Raw genomic sequence first — 23,076 nt, 5'->3', positions numbered from 1 at the left:
TGCACTTAAGAACAGGAATTAATATAATGTAGCTGATGTTGCATAACAACAATTGCAGCACCAACAAATGGGTTAAATAAAAAATCCTCTCACAATTAGGAGTGTCAGTTATTAGAATAAAGAAACAAGACATATGAGTAATAATATATTAATCCAGTATTTATAAACTGGTCTTGAACTTTGTTAGTGAAAGATTTTTTGCTTTTGTAAGTGACCTCAAATATCATTAAGTATAGTGTATTTAAGGCATTGAATCTATATCCCAAACTCTCATTATGAAATGCTTAGCACATACTGTATTTGGTAATGTCAGATAAGCATATACTAGCTTGCAAATATGACTGTACAAACATCTGAAACTAACAAAGTCAGGGCAGGATAAGAACATTTTTTTACAGAGCTAAAAACTATTAAAGGGACAGAGTAAATTATGCAGTACATTTAGAGCAAACCACAGCTTTGTTTTTTCAATAAAGCATCTTTAATTTGCATTATACAGAGAAATGAAAACATCCCTCTCCTTTTAAGAAATCACAAACAGTGAATATGAAAGGCTTGGCACTGAGAACACATACACACAATAAAAGGCAGGGGAAGGCGGAGACCAGGAAACGCCTGGACTTGAGGGTAGAAAAAGCACCTTGAATGTTTACATTTGCAATGGGTCAACTTAACCATCACTGTAAACTGCAGAGAAAGCATATATTCCTACTACAGGACAAAATCCGAAGGTAGAAAGCCAGCTTTTCAAAATGCTTGTGTGTAATTAAGAGGAACTTCAAAAGAAAAACTGCTTGTCAACAAATAGCCATGATACTTAGCAACTATTTATTGGACTATAGGAAGGATTTTCTTTTCTCCAGGGAGGTGAGTAAAGGCTTTTCTTAAAAGGCTATATTAAATAAAAATCTTTCTATATACAAAGACTTAATAGTATCATGTTATATCCTGGGAACAGTTGCTCTGAATAATCTAATCTCTGTACAACAGAGATGAAACAGCAGAATGGGGAATCGAGTGGAAGGATAAAAAGTCATATGTTTTACTGGCCATGTTAGCTCGTTTATTCGAGCCCTTGATGCAATAGTGGTCAAAACATACAATAAAAATAACATTGCAAACTTTAAAAATCTTAATAAAAAAAAGAAGGTATCTGTCACTGTCTGATACCATTCTGTCTGATGACCATTTCAGAAATTCAGCTATACTTTCAATAAGTTGCAGATTTAATCTTAGGTATAAAGGCGATTTTCTGCAAAAGATACTAGAGTAATACAAATGATAGCAGATGGCAAAGCTGAATAAGAGAATTAGAATTGCGGGAGTGTTCCCAATATTGCGACAGCTAGAACAGCCTTAACTGGTATGGCCATTGGAAATAAAGATTCTTGCCCCAAGAAATAGGTTGGACCTGGATATCCATATCTCAGAAAAGTTAAGAATATCGAAAGACATAGAAATCAAAATTGCCAGCCACCACTCACTTCAAGAAACAAGCAACGTAGGGTCTGGTGGTATATTGGGGCACTCTGCTCTAAGAACTTGTTTAGGTAGGGCACCTGCTGAGGAACAAACGGCTAATAAGGTGGCAGGGAAATCTGACAGTATCAAGAACTGAGCTGGAGAACTGTAGTTGCCATTAGATCAGGGCTATTTTAGAGCAAAGGATGGACAGCCTGTGTCCTACACATAGCTTTCCATTGCTCATGCTGGTGAAATTAGGTAGCAGAACCACCGGTTTTCAGTGGCAGGGTTTTAAAAAAAATAATAATGATAAGTGTAGCTGCATAAGGCCTCAGAGAAAATTATATGTATCCATTTACATAAAGGCCTCCATCCTCTTCTCCAGTTTAGGCAGAACATTTCGACCCATCTATTCTGGCAATGTCACTGCATTACCAGCTATGGATTCTGCAGCTGTTGGAGTGCCATTTAAAACAAAACACAAGACTTCATGGCCCCGGTCATGAAATTGTTACCTACCCCTGCATTAGAGGGATTACTTCCTACCGTATTCCCCCCTCCCTTTTTTAAGCTGATCAGGATTTGCACACAAAGGTGGAGGGGAGAAGAGAGACTCTTCATTACTGACTTAATGTGAAACCAACAATAATTTAAAATGATTAGAAACATCCTGAGCTGTACTGTGGGGAGTACAGAACGTTAAGCTCTAGTTCCTAATAATAATAATTCATCTGCCATAGAAAGCCTGCAAAACCAGGCACGAGGACAACACTAATACCCTTCTGAACACAAACGAGTCCACCACTGTTGTCTCCCAGGCAGCATCCCAAAATTACAGTCCAACTCAATATGGATATGCCCCTCTCAGGAAATAACTTCCCCATAATGGTCAACAAAAGTAGGAGTTCGAACCTAGTCAAAGATGCAGCTGTTTGCTTGTCTATTCCAGGAAAAGCAGGAATATGGAAGTAGCAGGTGATGCACAAACAACAAGCTTAACTTGCTCCAGGAAGGGCACTCAGTCCAACAGGTAACTCTGGCTTCTGCAGTGCAGACAAGATGTGCCTATGTAAAGTGATTGGCCAACAACGGCTCTGCACAATGGCACGAGATCTTTCCCTTATTTGGAGCACTGAGAAATGCTGGTGTGAGTCAGAAGCTGACCAGATCAGGACACAGATTGTGTTCCAGGCCACTTTCTCCAGTGGTGATAGCCTGGATGGATGTGACATGTCCAATACCTTTGGTAACTCCTTCACGAAACAATAGTTTGGCTCCTATCTTCAAATATTCAGGATGTTTAATGAATCTGAAACGAACCACTGCCTTTTCTCCTGTTCGCAATTTGTCCTGAACAAAAGGAAAAGTATGTTAGAATTTTAAAAGTTCAATTACTTTTAGGGATTCCAGAAAACCATGGAAAGCAACTTAGCATACCCTCGAGTTTTTGCGGTGGGTTTATCTGTGAAAGCATCCCTTTGGATAATAACAACAACAAGAATCCCCCTTTATTTTGTAATACTCAAGGGTTGAACATGTGGTGCTTGCAACTTATATTTTCCACAAAACACCACTCCAATGTTGGATTGAGAGAGCCAAATCAGTTTCCATACCTAACGAAAGTTTAGAACTGAGGATTTCCTGGTTTCTAGTTCAGCAAGGGGCTTACCCTCAAGGGTAGGCCTTAGAGTGATTGTGACACAAGTGAGAAGACAAGCAAATTTCTATTTAGCAAGAAAAGGGAAATTTACCTTCCCATGGATCTTTTCCACAACTGCTGTTTGCCGTACATTTCCAACATGTGCTGTTACTTGGAAACCTTTCCGGAAAGTTGTGGCATGGAACAGTAGAACAATTTCAGCTTCAAATACTGAACAAATAGTTGGATTCATCTCTGGGCTGACCATCACCATGCCCTAGATGACAGCAAGATTGGGTAACTGAATTTTCTTGGCAATGGTGCTCAACTCTTCCAAAACTACAGATCACTACAGATTACAATCTTTCCAGAAAGAAATCCTTATTTATTGCTCCGAAAGCCAAAGAAAGAAGGAGAGATAAGAATGTGGACACAAGAAATGAGTGGGAAAGATCTAACAGCTGACTAATCCTGCTTAGAATTCAATCTAATTATTTCTTGTTCTTTTGAAACTGTTTTCAATGGGAAAACAGTTCCCACTTTTCCCATTCCTTGAACTTAAATTTTATGGCATAAACTGGCATAAACTGAGAAGAGTTTATTATCTATCTATTATTTATTATTTTGGACTGTCCTCAAAAGCAGACAGTCCAGAGGAACCCAGCTCGCTATTGTAAGGACCTGCCTCAGCTACATTCCCAAGAAAGTAAAACTCTTAAAGAGTTTATATTTCAAAATGAACTTTTACTGAGAGAAAATGATTGCAGAGAAGTCAGGCAGAATCTGAATTCAAGAATTAAGTGTTAGGCTCAATTTCCCCCTCAACCCCTACCCTTAATGCCCTGTTATCCATCTCTAACCAATAACCTGCTGCAAAAGTGTTGTGAGAATCTCCAGGGCTGGATGGTGAGAAGAGGTTGTCCTCGGGGCACTGCGGCTGGAACTGGCAGAGAGGCAGTCAGTGCAGATGGCCAATTCTCCTCCCCCTCCATTCCCAAGCAAAGCAAAAGCATGCAAACCATTCCACCCATGGTGCTTTTCCTCCTCTCCAGAATGGCAGCGTTCTGATAGGGACCTCTATTTCCCAATATCCATAAAGCAGGATGTTTTGTTTGCAGAAAAGGTACAGAAGGAGAAGGTTTTTTACAACCAAAGACAGAGAGGGATTAAGGAGGAGCTTACTTTGCGTAGCAGTGAGCGATCAAAGAGGCCAAGAGCTAGGGTGGCAGCCTGCCCAGCTCGAAGGACACGACACGCTGAACGATTTCGTTGGATGCTGCATACTTTCAGTTGAAGGAACTTGCCATCATCTGTTGGACCAACAACCAAATTCTCTCCCTCTTTGCATATCCCACTAGCAAGGGCATAAAATGAAGATGACCGTATTTAGCTGTCAGGAGGGGAGAAAAGCCTTCTTGTGTCTAATTGAGATAATTAACTTGATGCAGGTTCTTTGCTCTTGAAATATGAAAAATACCAAAGAGAAAATTTGGATCTGATATTCCAGAGAATAAGTATTTATGCTATATGCTCAAAGAACATAGGACTTGTTTAGGGAATACTTTTACTTTTTACTGGAGTGCAGTTTTGCCTACCTTGACTCATTCAGTAAGATATAAACGTTTACCTACATTTACCTATAACACGAAAAGGAGAATAAATGCTACTTCCTGGTCCTTCTTCTGGATATAAGAAGTCTTTGACACCACTCCCTACCCATCCTGGTTTTTTCTTACAAAATTCGTATGTACCAACCTTGATAGTGTTCCTCCAACAACTGTGCCTACATCTGGCACGGTGTAAATTTCATCCACCTGTAGCAGAAAAAGAATGGAGGTTTCAAATATGTTGTGCTGAACTGTGATACTTCAAAGCCCGAGTTAACAATTTGACGCTTTTATTCTCAGACATAACAGTACAAGTTCTTGTATAGGAATTCTAAGCCTTTAACGTTGTCTTCCTTACACCAGTTACAAGCCTCAAGCATCCCAGTTCTCAGTAAACCAATTACATTGTGCAAACATTTCCCAGGTTCAACTCATAAAAGAAATAACCTGGGAGTCAATTCAATGATTGGTAGGACGTTAACAATGAGATTAAATGAAGAATGGTAAAGACAAATAAAGGAGGAGGAAGAGCTACGGTGGAACAGAATGCAGTACTGCAGGCTGACCCTGCTAACTGCCAGGAGTTTGACCCTTACCAGCTCAAGGTTGACCCAGCCTTCCATCCTTCTGAGGTAGGTAAAATGGGGATTCTTGGGGGCAATATGCTGACATTGTAAACCACTTAAGAGGGTGCTGTAAAGCAGGGGTCGCCAACCTTTTGGACCTTAGGGACCACCAAACTCATAATTTTAAATCCCGCAGACCAGAGACCCTGGGAAAATCCCCCAAAAATGTCTGCAGGAAAATTCCCCACTCCATTTTCCAACCAATCAACCATTCTTTATTTGGGATCGCAGGATACATATCCAGTTCCGTTCTTGGGGCGGGGGGGGGGAGAGAGGAGAGAGAGAGAGAGAAACTGACTGACTTGACTTTTGGCTTCATGTAAGGAAAACAGCAGAAGCAGCAAAATGGCTTTCTCTCCCACAAACTCCGCCAGAAATGAGTCTTTGTGAGACTTGTGCCGGCACAATCTCTTGGAGCAAGAGGCCTTGCAGGGTCCCAAAAGCTTATTTCTGGCAGAGTTGGGGGGAGAGAAAGAAAGACTTTTGCTTCTTTCCTTGCATGCAGCCAAAAGCAGAAGAAGCGGAAAGAAGCAGCCCAGTGGCCAGGCCAGGCACGTGGAGTGAATGGGGCAAGTTCCCCTCCTCTGTCCTTTTCCCCCTCCCCTCACTACTTCATGTTGTTCGCAATGCAAGCAACGCAAGCCTTGTGTTCCCACGGGCCATGTGGGTGGCATAGCCTTGTGTTCCCATGCAGCCTGGATTAATTGCTTTGGGGAGGACATTTCTCTGCAGACCACCAAAATTTTCTCACGGACCACCAGTGGTCCCCGGCCCACTGGTTGGCGACCATTGCTGCAAAGCACTATGAAGCAGTATTTAAGCCTACGGGCTACTGCTATTGCTAAATAATAAATCACATTAATTTGTCTTTGAATCAGAAAGTAATTACAATTGCTTGGTTTTAACATCCCCCAAACTATAAATCCATGAATCAGAGAATACCCTGCCTTCGCATACTACAGCTGGAGACTCTCAACTGAGAAGAGACTATCGTGTACCTGGAATTCAGTGAGCTGTTGCATCAGCTCTTCCTGTTCTTTGCTGTTTGTCAGAGGAGGAAGGATATTGAGAAATACTCTCAGGAGATCCAGGTTCTCTCCAGAAACACTGGACAAGGTGAAGATGGGAGTGATACTGCAAACAAACGAGTGAAAGAAGCTGGTGATCCATGACATTGGGCATCCCTATTAGTACTGAATACAATATGAATGAGATTGGATTCCACATGTGTTAAGTGGAATAATGTGTAAGTAATTAGGGTACAACAATTTCTGTATCCTGTAATTTTTACAGAATCAAAACCTGTACAGGCTTTGACTTACAACTGGTCATTTATTGGTGAATTAAGATGGACTTCAAAAAGGTTGATTGCTATCTGTCCTCAAAGTTACAACAGCTGCACCACCCATGTTCGCATTTCAGGTGTTTGGCCACTGGCCTGCATTTTTGACTGTCTGCAGGATCCTGCCTTTTACAATCTTTTCACCATTTTTCAGCAAACCTATCCATTGGATAAGCTGGATTCAGACTTATGACCATGTAACTCACTTAGCAACCATCATAAAACTGGTTATAAAATTGAATCCAGTCAGGTGGCGATTCAACTTATGACCGCAATGACTTAAAATTCCAGGTGCAGTTGTGATCAAGTCAAGGACTACCTGTATGCCCATAACTGTTCCAATCCTAAGTATGCAGCATAGCTGCAGATGATCAAAGGCATCTGAAGCGTCCAATGTTTTCTCAAAACAATGAAGCAAATCTTGAGACAGTGTGACAGAAGCTCCTTGAGTGCAATATCACAATATAAAAGGGGTGGGGCTTGCATCACAATGGCAGAACACTCGTTTCATCACCTGTTCTCCTCCAGTTCCATAAGTCACTTCTGCAGACTATCCAGTTATTATATGTAAGCTATCCCGCAGTATAAAAATCATCCCTAAGAGTAAATACTATAAAATCAAAACAGCCTACTCTCAAAGCAGAGAGTGAAGACATAAAAGCAAAGAATCACTTGAACTTTGCTTATTGTTCTTCGATATCAACCAGTGCCAGCTCCACAAACCTGACTCACTCATACCTTTCTTGCTAAATGCATCATTTTGAAGGTGTGTTAGTTTTAAACCGCACCCATACTTGCTAATTGTCTTCCCTCCCATTCAAACGAAACCGTGATTCGTACTTGGGGGATTGTGCAAACTGTTGCGCTGCTGTAACTGCATCATCATCAGATGTTACTAGCAAGGGAAGTTTGTTGCAGCCAGGCTGCTTCAGAATTCGCTCCAGCTGTTTCACTGTTCGCTCCACAGTGGCCTTTGAGCACAAGTCCACTTTGCTAATGACGATGAAGAAAGGCACCTTAAGGGCCATCGCCAAGCCGAGATGCTCTCGTGTTGTACCAGCTGTAAGACATAGAAGATAACAGAAAATCAAATCAAAAAGGTAGGGCTTCAGGGCAGCTGAAACACATAACTCAATGCCCTTTGTTTGAAACCAATGGAAGCATTTCTATGTTACTGTGGATGAATCTTAATTTAAACTACTGGTGCCCACTGGCTAACTATAGGCATTATGTCACCCTTCTGTAACCCCAAGGAGAACTCTGACCATCCACTTACCAATTCCGGTATTGGCACTCACCACCAGCATTGCAAAATCTGGACAATAGCTTGTAAGCCCAAAAATGGTGGTTTTTAAATATTTGTGATGGCCAGCTAAATCAATGAAGGTAATCATTTTGGAAGAGCTTTCACAGATTTCTTCAGCTGTCCGTGAATCACTATAGTTTACTACCTAAAAGGCAGAAAATGCAGGTTACGGAACTCTTATAAAAGCCCAAGTAAAAATTCATATCCAGAGGTATCAAATGATAAACTCGGTCTACAAATACGCATACCTCTCCCTTACTGTTGAAACCAAGAATTTCGAAGCTAATGCTAGATGTTCTTCCTGACTGGATCTCATGCAAGTGCCGGAAGAGGTTGAGTCGCGCCCGGCCTCGCCCATTATCCAGTTCTCCTTGTGTCAAGACGCCTAATAAGGTTGATTTGCCTGAATCTACATTTCCAAGCACAGCCACCCGCAGATCTAAAAACTTAAAAGAAAATTGAGGAGTTATTTTAAATTGTTCATCTTGTTCAAAAGATGAACTGATAAGTGCAAGTTAGGCTTGACTACTTTGCAGATCAATGCATTAAGGATACCAAATTTCACAAAGTTTGCATAATTCTGAGGTATTTACAATAAAGAATTCCCAAGCATTTGGAATTTACTACTTTGCATTATAAAATATGCACAAGATAAGAAACTGAGTTTAACACTTTCTATCAAGCCATTCCTATCAATTATAGCTCTTCAAAATCGAGACAAATATAGCAATCTAGAATGAAATATGTTCAGTTTTTCTCTCACGGTGTTTAAATCAGGTCAATTTTTACCTGTTGGTTATCTGGGACCTTTCGGACAAGAACCTCTGTTATCTTCCTGGGAATGTCACTGTCATAATCCACTTCTCTTTCTCGAAGCACAGTGATGTCAGCTCCCACTCTGCAAAAGGCAAAACAGAACACTGTTGGGGGTTAGTGAATCATCTGCAATCCCCAGCAGGACAAATATCTGGTTATCTTATGATGCTGCTCAGAAAAGCCTCTCACAGTTAAACAATACTGAGGAAAATGTTTGTATTTTCAAAATGATCTGATATTTATCCACATGAATGTGCATATTTGCCAATTTTGGGGAGGCACCATTGCCCTTAAACATTTTTGCACAGATGTCAAAAGAGTTCACTCATTATAAGATCTGTAATAATTTGGCTTTATCTAGATCACCAGATATGACAACTGTTCCACTAATTACATGTTGCCCACAGCAGGACATGTAGAGATAAAACTTTACCTAAATGAGGCTGAAGCTGGGTGGGGGGGAATGACAGCTATAGTAAGGCTACATAACTGTCATTTGTACTAAATCTAATTAAGGTAAATGCTAATTGTATTTCTGAAACATATCAGGAATGGATCTCTTTCCAACATGAGCAAGTATCCACTCCCCAAATGAATGAATGGGGACACTTCAGCCCTAACCCTCTCCCTACTCAGAATACACATGGTCATGATTGTTGATAACATAACTTCCTGTCATCTTGACAGGAGAATCTCATGAAAACTACAGAGAAAATTGCCTACATTAGACAATCTTTGTCAAAAAATTGCCAAACCTTCCTGCCAAACTCTGCCCAACCTATATATTTATAGTGACCCCGTTCATTTACAGTCCCCTCCTCCCAAATATGACACATGGCCTTTGCCCATCAAAAGGCTGCCCAACCCCAGTTGAGTGTAATGGCACATAATAAAATATGCATAGCCACACACAAACTTTTTACAATTGAAACAATTAGTAGGTACCGTACCCATGTGGTGGTACTCTGAGAAAAATATCTTACTGAAACCATCTCCTCTGTTGGCTTTTAGCTGAATTTCCAATATTAAGTCTACCTATGACAGCAAAATAACAGAGCACACCATTGGCTAACTCTGGCCAAGAAGCAGGACAGGTGCACATACTTCTCGGCCATCCGCCGTAGCGTTTTAAGAGAGGCGTGCATTTCTTCTTCAGACAGTCCAACAAGCAGCCCGTTGTCCTCTACACCAATCTGGTACACAGCCTCACCACGGCCTTCTTGTAGTCGCCACTTCATTTGCGTTACTAGGTGTTCAAAGCGGTACTGAGATGGGTTAACTAATTTCAGCTGTCCAAAGAAAGAAGTAATTATAATCAGCATCCAAAGAGGTCTGATGGGGCTGAATATTTTTTTTCAGTATTTTCTGCATAATACTTTAACATTTGTTAAGCCAACAAGACTAACAATTTTTCAAAGGCACTCTAAAATAATTGAATAATATGTTTTTGTATAAATTTAATAATACCCAGGTTCAGTATTCAAGTATGAAATAGCCAACACATCTATAAATAATGTTTTGGCAAAAATCATTTTTATTTGTATGTTATTTATTTCTCTCTTCCTAGACATGGAACTTACAGAATCATTTAGCTTTGAACTCTTAAATGGCTTTATGAGAGACTCACCTTGTATTCTATGTTCCCATCTTCTGCCTATATACAAGAAGAAGAGATCTGACATTAATGGATAATGTGGTGTTCAACATTTCATATATAAAACCTGCCATCTCTTTTGACAACTAAATATAGTTGCCAGAGAGCAATGACAGACTAGTTTAAATTATAGCAGTTAAATCAAGTCACTTAACATCATGGTTCTTTCATCTTTATACAAATGATGAAGTTGCATTGAATTTATTTATTCAGTTCAAACATAATTAACAAGACAATATTTAACCTTAAAACAAATACAAAATACAAACTAAGAAAGAAAAGAAAAATATAAGAAAAACTTAGAAGATATTCATATTTTATACTTATTATATCTGGTTTACTAATGAATTCATTGCTATATGACCAATATAACATATTGTTCAAAGACCTCACAAACTCTCTGCCGTAGTATCACATATTGTTACATTCTTTATTAGAAAATACTTTTTCCAAAACAGATTAAATCCTACATTACCAAAAACCATTCTTTGATATTTCTCAATATAATTCCCATAGCCATTCCCAGGCAGGAAAATTATGTATCATTCATTTTGTTCAAAGTACCATTTTTTACATGCATCTAAAGCAATTTATGCACTAATGTAAATGCCACAAGAATTCAATAAGGATTTTAACCAAGCTACAAACTTGATGTGGGTCAAGGAATGGATAACATTAAGAAATACTAGATTGTTGACATTAGAAGGACATGATTTGTTGTTGGGGTGGCACGCTTTTTTATGGTACAAGGGAACTAAAATACAGGGGTATTTTAGAAGACATCATATACAGGAGTCTTTGTGGTTAAATTGGGAGAAGATTAAAAGACAATGTTATTTGAAAATTTCAGTCTGCTTATCGACTATTGAAGCATTTTCCTATCCTATAATATACAAGAAGGAACAAACAGATATGGGGAAATATTGAATGAAAAGGGTGAACTTAAATCTATACAAAAACTAGAGGAACAAGGTATAAAGATGAATTGGTTTTCATATGCGCAAATACATTCAAGGTATGATAAAGATTTTAAAACAGAAGGTTTCTATGATAAATTGACTGATCTAGATAAGATTTTGACAGGTACTGATGAAAAGGTGATTAAAAAACTGTATGGATATTTATTAGAAATTAAACTAGAAGAAGAACAAGTTAAAGAAACTATGATTGTTTGGAGGAAGAACTTTGGATATGGGATTGATTTAGAGAAATGGCAAAAATTGTGGTCTCAAAATTATAAAATGACAATGTCAACAGCTTATAAAGAAAATTTGTACAAGATGTTTTACAGGTGGCATTTCCCCCCCGACAAGAATAGCAAGAATGTTCAAAAATAAATCCTAAAAATGTTGGAAATGTCATCAGACACCTGGCTCATATTACCATATGTGGTGGACTTGTGCGGACGCTAGAAAATACTGGACTAAAATCCACATGTGGTTGGAAAAAATGACAAAAAAACATATAGACTTGAAACCAGAGATATTCTTACTGGGAATTTTACCTGATACATATAGCAAAGATTTGAAATACTTGATTGTAAATGTATTAACAGCAGCTAGGATTGTATTTGCTAAAAACTGGAAAAATGAGAAAATACCATCGCAGGAGGAAATCATTAAGAAAATATTGGAATGTGCTGAAATGAGTAGATTGACATTTGAAATTAGAGAACAAGAGGATAAACAATTTTATAAAATTTGGGACCTTTTCTACCAATGGTTAGATAATAAAATACAGTAATGAAATATGTAGATTTTTAGAAAATAAATATATAAAGATATACTTTTTTAAAATTATATCTACAAAATGTTTTTAGGATAGATTTGGGAGGATAATATGAATTCTTATAAAATAAACTGAGTAAATTATGGTTATCTCATAAAATACGAATGAATAAAACTATAGTCAAATGATTGATTAATAATACTAGGGTATTCAATTTTTGATTGATAATATGAGCTATTATGCAATGTAACTGTAACTGAAGACTACGAAATGGATGCACAAAATAATTTGTAAACCAACCGGCACACTGCTTGTATACTTATGGAAGAAAGTTTGATGTTTTTATGTTTTGTTTGTTTTGTTTGTTTTTAAAAACCAATAAAATTTACAAAAAAAAAAGAATTCAATAAGGATTTTAATAAAATGTTTCTACCAACTGTAATAAGTCAAATCATGCAGAAAGCTTCAGAAATCATCTCATAAATGACAGACAAGTTTTAAATAGACTCTTGACTCTCACTCTGTTTTCATGAATCTCTTTCAAATACCTTTTGGTTTTCTGTTCTGGTATCATTCACTAGACATTTTCTTTAGAAATAAAGGGAAGCCACAGTGGTGCAGTGGTTAGAATGCAGTACTGCAGGCTACTTCTGCTGACTGCTGGTGGCCGGCTGTCTGCAATTTGGCAAATTGAATCTCATCAGGCTCAAGGTTGACTCAGCCTTCCATCCTTCCGAGGTGAGTAAAATGAGGGTCCAGATTGTTGGGGGCAATATGCTGACTCTATAAATTGCTTAGAGGGCTGTAAAACACTGTAAAGCGGTATATAAGTCTAAGTACTATTACTAAATACCGTAATTGACATGAAGTACAGCTTGTACATTGGTTTTGTTGAATATTGGTTTTTATATCTTGTCTGTAAATTGTTATTTGGTTTTTTATATTGTTTTATGATTTTTATATGTTTTAATGTATTTTCCTTTTTGTATTGCTTTTATTTGTTGTAAACTGCCCAGAATTCATGCATTTCAGATGGGCAACTAAAAATAAAACTAATTTGTTTGTCTCGATTGGTAATTGATGTGTTATTAAATATAACTGAAGACTATCATAAACAGGAAAATTGGAGAACTGACGAGAGATGAACAATTCTACACTTTGTTCACCACTAATCAAATTTTTGCATTAACATACTTTATTTGGCTCCCATCCCAAAGGTGTTCTGCTATACATTGTCAAACAACTCTAGCAAATAACTAATGTTCCTCATGACCTGAGCATAATGTTAAGCGAAAAATAGTCAGTGTGAACTATGTCATGGTGGATCTAAGGAACAATAGTTCTTCTAATCTTAACAAGTTATGCCAATATTTTTGCATAAAATATTTCTCTCTGGTTGTAATAGTGAACACTTAAATTACTCATAAAACGTATAGTAAGAAAGTCCATAATCTTTCTCTAAAAACAGGTATGTGACTTTGCTTCATATCCTGCTGGCCTTGAATTAGGAGAGGGAGCTTTTATATACTTTTAATACCTTTTAATACCTAGGAATTCAAAGGGAAGCATTATAAATCAGATTAACAATAACATAAAATGTATCTACTCAAGTTTAATTGCTTCCTAAAACAATTAACCATTTTAGATCCAACATCATTCTCTCTTTAGCAAACTTTCCTTCCTATATCTAAAATTCTTTCCACGTAGTGTACTATTTTCAAGCTCAAAGCCTAACTATGGTGTAAAAGGGCTGGTGACGGGAAATACTTATCAAAGAATATCCTGCAATTAGACACTCCAACTTTGGAGATTAGACTAAATAATTTATTTACACAACACAGGTTTATTAATAGAGCATTATTTTGCAATGTATATAAACACACACATCCAAATTCATGAAAGTTAAGAAATTATGCCTACAATACAAATTAGCAGTGTTGAAGGAACACTAATTATCCACTGGGTTGCTGCTGAAGTGAGGAAGGAGAAACAGGTTTGGACATGCCCAGCAATACTTCATGCTGTTAACTGAGGACAAAAAAATAGTGCTGTAACACTGAAAATTCAGGGACAGTATAAAGAATAATTCTTATCTTGGTACTTGGAAGAACTCAGTGTTGTAAAATATGAAGCAAAATTTTGAATAAAAGTAGTTATTTTCATGTCTTAGATCACATAGAAAGTATAATACTGGCATAATCGCTGGCTATAAAAAAATCATACTGCACATCCACATCATATAAATAACAAAAAGCAGGTTTAGCGACATAGGCCTGGGATTATGTTGGATTTGTGATTATATGAACTTTTTTCAGCCTTTCATTAAATTCCATTTTCTACTTTCATATACTAATGCCTAGTTTGCTAATTTGACTTTTTATATGATCAAAGCAAGCCAAATTTTTGTGGTAAAGTATTTTTAAAAAGGCTACTTAAATTTAAAAATTAAAAGCATCCTCATTTAAGACCCTGTTCAAAGTATGTGGGTTTAAAGATCTTTAAAACCTGGGAAAGGTCATCTGTTCGATTTGATAGCCCCAATATGCCACCAAATGCATCAAGGAAAACCATAGGTGAATAATTTCAAATTATCTCAATGAAAGAAATAATACCAGCACTTTTTATCTCACTCAGAAACATATTCTGAGATCTTACATTTCCCTGTATATCATACAATCTTAGATTGCAGGGAAACATACAACTTATAACTTTTCTAGACATTCATATCCACAAATGCCCAAATCTTATATAAATTCATAAAATCTTCTCCATATTGATTACTATAATTTATTATAATCTGTAGATATATAGAGGTGTCTATGCATTGTTTTCTAGTGAATCAGTCTATTGAACCATGTAGTTTGCTATCAGCTATACCTGCCTTTACCATTAACAGAAGGCTGGTTTTGAGGATGGGCTAGAAAATTAGCATAAGGATATTAGAATTAGGATATTCCCACTATCTAGAAAAGAGCTCACTGTTCAGAGCCAAAGATTTACAAAGATATATGCCAGTAATTTCAACTGAAATTATTTTAGAACCTCGATTTCGAAGCTTCTTTCCAAATTTGATTGGCTGGCTACATATCCAGAAAGAAGCACAAATGTAATTTAAATGCAATTTTAGTGAATCAGCATCAGCAAAAGGAGAAAGAAGGAAACAAAAACTGAAGTCACTTTTGCTTTCCCTAGTCCCAAAACTTAATACTCTCCCTCAAAGCGAAGCCAAGCTCCAAGTGCCTGCGACATCTGCTAGACTAGAGCGAGGCCGGCGGCGGAGCTGTCAGAGGGAAGAGTTCTAAGCCACATCAGTCAAAGGACCCCCGAATGGACTCGAAGAGGGGGTGTGAAAAGACCAAAAACGAAACTCGGCGGTGCGTTCACCACAACAGCACTTTTTACACCCCGACAAGAGGTTGCCCTCTTGGGAGGCGTCGATTCTTCCTCTAAAACACGAACCAGCTCTTTATTTTGCCAGCAAATCCCCTTCAACGCTGGCAGCTCCACTCCCATTGACTTCCAACTATCAGCATCTTCGTCCCAGGCAGAACCTTGGAAGACGGGCGCCCTCCGCTTCGTGCTCGAAAAAGCTCCTGCCGACCCAACCTCGGGCTCAGCAGGCTCCCTCGCTCACCTCCGGAGGAAGGTAGGGCGGGTTGTTGGCCTTGCCACCTCGGTATCTCCCGTTCTTCTTCCTCCCCTTGGAAGAACCGCCGCTGCCGCCGCCGCGGCCTCGCAGGGCACCCCCGTTGCCGCCGCCCCCCACGGGCCGGCAGCAACCCCCAAACAGCTCGGACACCCGCGAGTCCATCCTGGGGCCAGCCGGCAGGACCTCCGCGGCTGCGGCTGCCTCTCAGCCCGAGACTGGGTTTTTGACGGCTACCCTCCACTCTGGCGCTTGGCGTCAGAAAGAAGCGCAGGGTACCACGGGAAACAGGGCCCCAGCGGCAACACAATTGGACTACAACTTCCAGCGTCCTCTTTCCCGTGGAAGGCGGCGCTTTTCGGACAAATGCGGAGGCGAATGGGACTGGGGCCAGAGCCTTTCTCTGATCATTTTGCCCAACGAGAGCCGAGTTAGTTTGTGCTAGGCAACCAACGGGGGATCCTGGTAGCATTGCAAATTGCATTAAAAGGCATAAGCTTCCGTGCCACTAGGCCTCCGTTTTTTGTTTTGCTTCCAATTATTTCAGTTCTCTGAACAGAACGCAGGACTGCAACATCAAGCAATCTCGGGGGCGATGAAATTAATTGTAGGGTTTGTGTAGCGTCTCGAATAAAAACATCCCAATAAAATATTTACGTCTGCTTCAGCTTTTACTGTTGTATGCTTTACAGCAGGAGCAAGCTCCTAAGATATCATTCAACTTTGGAGTCCTAAGAAATGTGCGATTTATTATAATAAAGCCATTTTCCAGACAGAATTAGACCACAATTTAAATTAAACATCATGTTTTGTGTTGTATGCTAAAAATGCAAGATTTGTTTCCTGCATCTTAATTCTAATCCTGAATTCAATTTTTTTAAAATACTAATTTTCACGAGAGAGATAGAAGAAAATGTTATTACATTTTACATTGCAGGCATAAACATATTCACCTTTAAATTCACAACTTACATTAATTATATATGTTGAATTATTAGGGTCAGTTATCACATATTTCAAATGACTAGTTCTATCTATTGTTTTGTTTAACTGATTCTTATTAATGTATCTCCAACCATCACAAAAGTAGTGACTTTCAAAAAATATGTAATTTCACATAATTAAATAGCAAGAAAAAAACCCTTAATTTTTCCAATACAGTTTCCAGTGGAATGTTTTTCATAGTATAATCTTTGTTTTGTATTTTACCCCTATGTTCCTTTTTATTGAAATATGTGACTGTGTCATATGATAAATATGTTTCAATTGCCTTGATAGCTAGCAGTAATACATTATAAACAGCACAACAGCATATTTGTACATTTGTGTACAATATAATTTCAGTAACAAATAATATCCATAAAGTTCACAGATTTAATTCCCCAGTTTAAATCAAAAGCACATATGTTTTAGCCTAAGAGTAGTTTAGTTACAAAAGCAGCTGAATTATTCTTTCATGTGGTCAGAACAGATCCTTCTCCCACTTTAGTTAGTGGATTATTTTATTTACAAATATAGTCAACAGCCTCATGTAACAACCTCAATATGAGATTGCTGTTGGATATTGCCAACATGTTGCATCAGTTGGAATGAATTGCCTCTTATAAGAAATACATTGCCTCAGATTCAACTGACTATATACAAAACACTGCATGATTAATGTATTATGAAAATGATGTAGAAATACTGAAAGCATTACTCATACTACCCAGTGCAACTCAAGTTCAACTGCTACCTGGGTTTTCAGTTGCAATCACACCATCCTTTTAAAAATGCACAATGCTTTATAAAATTCAACTTTTTTCTCAGAACTTGTTCAAGGAAGTTTGTCATCATAATGAAGTGATGGGAAGAATGTCCCAAGATTCTCCTATCCCAATATATTTTAAAGTAATAAATAACGGCATACCTCTCAAAATATTTATTATGCACAATGGTCTCAGGTAGCTGTTAAAAAGTTAATCCAGGAGATCCTGCTTATATCTACGATTATTAACTTTCATTTGGGCAAAATTGTATCTTTTAAAACGTGGAGATTTAAGTTAAGTGCGGACATACAATGGAGGCAAATTCGCTTTTTGTGTTTTCCTGGAAACGTGGGGAGTCATCTTACTTTCGGCAGATATTTGAAGATCTAAACTTAGCAACAGAGGCAAACGCGTTTCCTCCACTAAGTCCCGCTTTTGAGTCACCGCCAAAGTTTAAAAGTTTGTTTGGGGGCGGGGACAATCAAGACAGTTCTTCTAAGGATCATGCAAATAGCTGCTCTTAGACCAGTGTTGGCTTCCCCGCGTAGCGTCTATATTTTAATCATACCATAAAGTCAAACATCAAGAGAAGGCGGACGAATGAGACTGAGCAGCTTGACCATTTCAGAAAAATGTAGCCCAGGGATCTCCAACCTTGGCAATGTTAAGACTTGTGGACTTAAACTGCCGGAATTCTGGGAGTTGCAGTCCAAAATCTTAAAGTTACCAAGATCTGAGACCCCTTATCTAGCCCTTACAAGGCAACGGCGCTCAACTTACCCGAGACAAAGATGGCGCAGGGAGACTCGGCCTGCGCTCTAATGAAGAATGGACGATATTCCCATGATGCTCCGTGAAGGCAGCCATTCAAAGTTGGCTGAGGAATTCTGGGAGTTGAAGTCCACAAAGTCTTAAAATTGCCAAGATTGGAGACCCCTGAATTTTAGCCCCACACAAGGCAAAACTGCGCTCAACTTACCCGAGACAAAGATGGCGCCGGGGGACTCGGCCCGCGCTCCAATGACGTCCGGGCGATATTCCCATGATGCTCCGTGAAGGCGGCCATTCAAACCGGAGTAAAGGCGAAGGCTCAGAAAATGGCCGCGCCGATAGCAACGCAACGAGAAGGTGAGGCTGCAGCGCCACCCGGGTGCGGTTCCCCCCCCCCTCTTCTCCTTTCGAGGAGTCTTGAGGTGGGGTCTCCTTGAACAAGGCTTCTTCTTTCCTCTCCTCGGGCCTTTTCCTTTCGTTCTCGGGCAAGCAAGAGGAGCAGCCGCACACTTAAGTTTACCTCCTTCTCCTCCCCTCTCTCTTTATTGCAGCGGACCTGCTGAAGGCCGCCGAGACAAGCCTAGAGCTCGGCGAAGCCGCCACCGTGTCTGTGACTGTGGCGCTGACGACCCAGCCGGCGGCTCCGGCTTCTGGAGGCGCCTTCCCGTTATCTGTCGTCTTTCCGGGCTCCGTCACCCGCGAGGGATGTTTCCGTTTCACCTGCGAGCTTTTAAAGCACATCCTGTACCAGAGACAGCAGCTGCCTTTGCCTTACGAGCAGCTCGCCTGCTTGTGCCGGATGCAGCTGCCGAAGCCCGCCAGCCAGGTGAGATAATGCGGGTTGGGGAACGGTGGTTGCTGCTGCTGCTGCTCCCTTTGCGTGAATGGAAGGACGGGCCACTCCTCGCTCCCTTGGCTTTTGCTTGAGGCCAGAAGGAAAGCGGCATTGGGCCCTAATGATGGTTGGTTTGTGTTACTCCCCGACTTACAACAGTTCCTTTAGTGACCGTTCAAAGTTTATAACAGCACTGAAAAAAGGGACTTATGACCACATTTCACACGTATGACCGTTGCAGCATCCCCAGGGTCACGTGATTTACATTCAGATGTTTGACAGCTGATTTCACATTTATGATAGTTGTGGTGTCCCCAGGTTCATGCGATCCTCCTTTTGCGACCTGACAAGTAGGAGTCGAATAGGAAGCCAGATTCACGTAAGAACCCTGTTGCTAATTTTACAACCGCAGTGATTCGCTTAACAGATGCCAGAAGAAAAGTCGTAAAATGGGGCAAAACTCACTTAACACATTTCTCAGCAAGGTAAATTCTGGGTTCAGTTAGGCTCATAAGTTGAGGACTATCTGTATTCTCTGCCGCTTTTCCTCTCATGGGGGAAAAAAATAATTATCGGACACCAGCATAAACTGGTAGTAGGAAGGTTGAGATTTTGCATTGTAAAAATGCGAGAGCAAGAAGGGGGATGTTTCAGTTTACATGGCATGCAGAATCTACCCAATACTGACTGTTGTTGTGAAAAAGCTTAATGCCTTACAAAAATCCCTCAAAGCTGAGCCCATGCAAAAATATCAGGGAGTGCTGTGTTCCGTAAGATAGGTGCTGCAATAGAGAAGACCTGCTTACACCATCCCAGTAAATGCTACTTTTTAAGAGGGGGCCTTGGAGCATAACCACATTGTAATATTTATGGAATGAACAGAGAATGCAGGTAGTCCTTGACTTGCGACCACAATTGAGCCCAAAATTTCTGTAAGTGAGGTGTTTGTTACCTGAGTTTTGCCTCATTTTACCACCTTCCTTGCCACAGTTGTTAAGCGCATCACTGCAGTAGTTAAGTTAGCACGACTGTTAAGTGCTTATAAGTAAGTAAATAAAAGTTTCCCTATTTGACTTTGCTTGTCAGATGGTCCCAAAAAGGTGATCACATGACCCAGAGACACTGCATCCGTCATAAATATGAGTCAACTGCCAAAGCACCTGAATTTTAATCACATGACCATGGGGATGCTGTAATGGTTGTAAGTTGTAAATGTGAAAAACGGTCATAAGTGTCTTTTTTTCAGTGCTGAACAGTCATTAAATGAACTGTTGTAAATTGAGGACTACATGTATTGGAGACAGCCATTCGTATAAAAAAAAAATCAGCCTGCAGTATGTCCTGGAAGTCCACTGGAAGCTAGTGCAGATGTTATATTTAGTAGAGATGTTTAGTAGAGTAAAGCTGTGGCATGTCAATAATTTCTGACATTGCTGTATTCTGGATCAGTTGTAACTTATGAATGATTTTCAAGGGTAGCTCCATGTAGGTGCATTATGAGAATCCAAATGTAAGGTGATTAAAGCATGAATGGTAGCGAGAAGGTGGTTAAAGCATAATTGGTAGTGAGATGGTGGTTAAAGCATAAATGGTAGTGGGAAGGCTTTCTACTACTATTTTCCCTGTTATCTAGAGAGGGATCCAATTGCTGCAAGTGATAGAGCTGTAGAAGGGCCTTCCTAGCTATGATAGCTACCTGGTGTTTGAGAAAGACCCAGGAGTCTAGGAGAATGCCCAAATTGTATACCATCCGCTCAGAGTGCTACTGCATTCAAAGCCAAAGATGGCTACTCCACAATGCTGAGAGGTCCCAAACCTATAACCAACTCGGTTTTGCCAGAACCTGAATAGCCTGAACCTATTTCTTCCCATCTGGCCTTCAGACCCTAAGGAAGCAACCTGACAGCATCATTTGGCTAGTTTGAGTTGAGATGTATAATTGAGTATCAATATCCTACTGAAGATATCAGTCTTGTACAGCTGAAGGACCTCAGCCAGTGGTCTTGTGTTGATGTTAAATAGTAACAGGATAACAACTGAATAAATATGCATGTATCTTTCCATTTATCATAACAGTAGATGCCATTTCTTATATTAAGCTGGGATGGGGTTCTAAATAATATGTAAATGCTTTGTCTTGAAATAAAGTGTTTCCTTATTCCTTTTATGCTAAATTATGCATCTCTTAAATCCCCTAATTTCATAGGAAAAAGACACGGTCAGGAAAGTCTATTTGAAAGATCAGGACAACAAAAAGTGCCAGCAAGTGCTGAATGATCTTGAAGGTGTTTTCCAGCACTTGGAAATTATGTTCAGTTTGACGCTGATCCCACGAGTTCTTATTTTGCTTGGAGGTACAGCTGTCAGCCCCAAAGAGCTTTATGAAATCAACTTACAAGATATATCCATGAGTGGCATGGAAGAGAGTTTGTCAACCTCAGCCTGTGTTCGCAAGCTATTCCGTTCTCTTTTCATGGCAGATGTGTTCAGCGAGCTTCAGGCTGTTCCCACCATGAGTGTCATTGTTATGGCTCAAGGGCATCGCAACTGTGGTATTGACTGGTTCAGACCTAAACTAAACTACAAAGTGCCAACTCGAGGAAGGAAATTGACTGTTAACTTATTGTGCAGTCGTGAAAATAGTACAGCCCTTTCCACTTGCCAAGAAATAAACTCTGCTTGGGATGATTATATATGGTTCCAAGCTCCAGTAATAATCAAAGGCTTTAATTATTTTTCTTGATAAATATTTTAAGGAAAAGGTCTTAACTAACTACGCTAATCTTGTGTTTGTTCCATCGCAAAGAACAATTCCCCTGTTTAAAAGTTCTTCTCCTTTCAGAAGTAATATTAAACTCTGCAATACAGAGCTGAAAAAATACATGTGTCTATGATGACAGAAAGTACCGCTGGAGAACTGATTCATTATCAAAGCCCTATGCAACCCATTAACCTGTATTCTGTGCTGCAGATTTTATATAAAAGGATACTTGAAAATATCTGTGCCAGTATATACCTGACTCAATACTGAATTTCCAGTGGGATTTGTGCACCTATGTAAATTTGATGTATTCCAGTATTTTTTCCAGAAATATGGTGAAAGTTATATACATTGCTGCTTTCTTCAATAGTGAAAATTGTCTAAAGATTGGTTGTAGTTCAGGGCAGCATAGTTGCTCTCCCATTTGGAAGAATAATAGTTAAAGTTGATATTTTCTACAACGGATAGGTGCATTCCTATCTCAAGCAGCAATTCAGAGTGTATGTTAGGTGATAGGTGTGATTACAATTACATACATGCTTATCTAAGAATGTGTGAATGATCTCCAGTTTTCAATTTCAATATTCACTTTTGGAATACTGACCTGCCTCTGATTTTTATTAGTAAAGCTTACATTTTAAAATTACTTATTATGGAATTAGAAGTTGTGTTCAATTGTTCCTATAAATTTATTTTAAGATTGTAAAGTTTGGTTTTTATTTCCTGTTCAGTTCCTGTTCAACACTGTCAGAAGTAATGAGATGGGTGAAAAAGAAATATTCCCCATTAGCTATTGCACATGCTCAGATTGTATGAAAACAGATTAATATTGGGCCAGCATAGGTCAATATCTAATCTCTTTCTGAAAGAAGTCTAATGAAGGAAGATATATGGGACAACATTGTAACTCTGAAAATGGATATGTTTCTTAACCAGTTATTCTGAGGCACAGAAAGATATAAGGGTCTCTTGGAGGTAGTCTTAAATATGTTCACACTAGAGTTTAAATCTAGGGTAGATATACAGGTGAAACTCGAAAAATTAGAATAGGGTGCAAAAATTTATTTATTTCAGTAATGCAACGTAAAAGGTGAAACTAATATGAGATAGACTCATTACATGCAAAGCAAGAT

At 39.1% G+C, this 23,076-nt stretch overlaps 2 protein-coding genes across 4 annotated transcripts; one reads left to right on the top strand and one right to left on the bottom strand.

Moving 5' to 3' along the window:
- Positions 1-458: 458 nt before the first annotated feature.
- On the bottom strand, positions 459-18,694 carry GTPBP2 (GTP binding protein 2). Of its 3 annotated transcripts, none has more exons than XM_026681044.2 (12): positions 18,556-18,694; positions 10,428-10,454; positions 9,905-10,089; positions 8,774-8,882; positions 8,233-8,430; positions 7,955-8,129; positions 7,519-7,738; positions 6,335-6,470; positions 4,859-4,917; positions 4,286-4,457; positions 3,216-3,380; positions 459-2,814 (listed from the first exon to the last, which is right to left on the bottom strand). In XM_026681044.2, exons 1-12 carry the CDS (start codon positions 18,640-18,642, stop codon positions 2,617-2,619), a joined length of 1,731 nt encoding a protein of 576 aa, XP_026536829.2. In that variant the 5' UTR covers positions 18,643-18,694; the 3' UTR covers positions 459-2,616. The 3 variants fall into 3 exon arrangements, with proteins under 3 accessions (XP_026536829.2, XP_026536837.2, XP_026536821.1); XM_026681052.2 differs by lacking the exon at positions 18,556-18,694 and adding an exon at positions 18,357-18,479; XM_026681036.2 differs by lacking the exon at positions 18,556-18,694 and adding an exon at positions 15,817-16,105.
- Positions 18,574-22,589, top strand: MAD2L1BP (MAD2L1 binding protein). Its single transcript, XM_026681076.2, has 3 exons — positions 18,574-18,704; positions 18,899-19,173; positions 21,389-22,589. Exons 1-3 carry the CDS (start codon positions 18,674-18,676, stop codon positions 21,923-21,925), a joined length of 843 nt encoding a protein of 280 aa, XP_026536861.2. The 5' UTR covers positions 18,574-18,673; the 3' UTR covers positions 21,926-22,589.
- The last annotated feature ends 487 nt before the right edge of the window (positions 22,590-23,076 follow it).

This window comes from Notechis scutatus, chromosome 1, assembly GCF_049901735.1.
Source record: "Notechis scutatus isolate UNSWTSFEM ecotype Mainland chromosome 1, rNotScu1.2, whole genome shotgun sequence".
Classification (NCBI taxonomy): domain Eukaryota; kingdom Metazoa; phylum Chordata; class Lepidosauria; order Squamata; family Elapidae; genus Notechis; species Notechis scutatus.
The sequence above is the reverse complement of the archived record's forward strand: the minus strand, read 5'-3'. Positions and strand labels throughout refer to the sequence as shown.

Excerpts from the sequence above, each read along its gene's own strand:
- MAD2L1BP (XM_026681076.2), top strand. The coding sequence starts at position 18,674 with ATGGCCGCGCCGATAGCAACGCAACGAGAAG. Across the intron at positions 18,705-18,898 it reads GATAGCAACGCAACGAGAAG|CGGACCTGCTGAAGGCCGCC; the intron begins GTGAGGCTGCAG and ends TCTTTATTGCAG. Across the intron at positions 19,174-21,388 it reads TGCCGAAGCCCGCCAGCCAG|GAAAAAGACACGGTCAGGAA; the intron begins GTGAGATAATGC and ends CTAATTTCATAG.
- GTPBP2 (XM_026681036.2), bottom strand. The coding sequence starts at position 15,993 with ATGGACTCGCGGGTGTCCGAGCTGTTTGGGGGTTGCTGCCGGCCCGTG. Across the intron at positions 7,739-7,954 it reads GAGTGCCAATACCGGAATTG|CTGGTACAACACGAGAGCAT; the intron begins GTAAGTGGATGG and ends TATGTCTTACAG. Across the intron at positions 3,381-4,285 it reads ATCGCTCACTGCTACGCAAA|GGCATGGTGATGGTCAGCCC; the intron begins GTAAGCTCCTCC and ends GCTGTCATCTAG.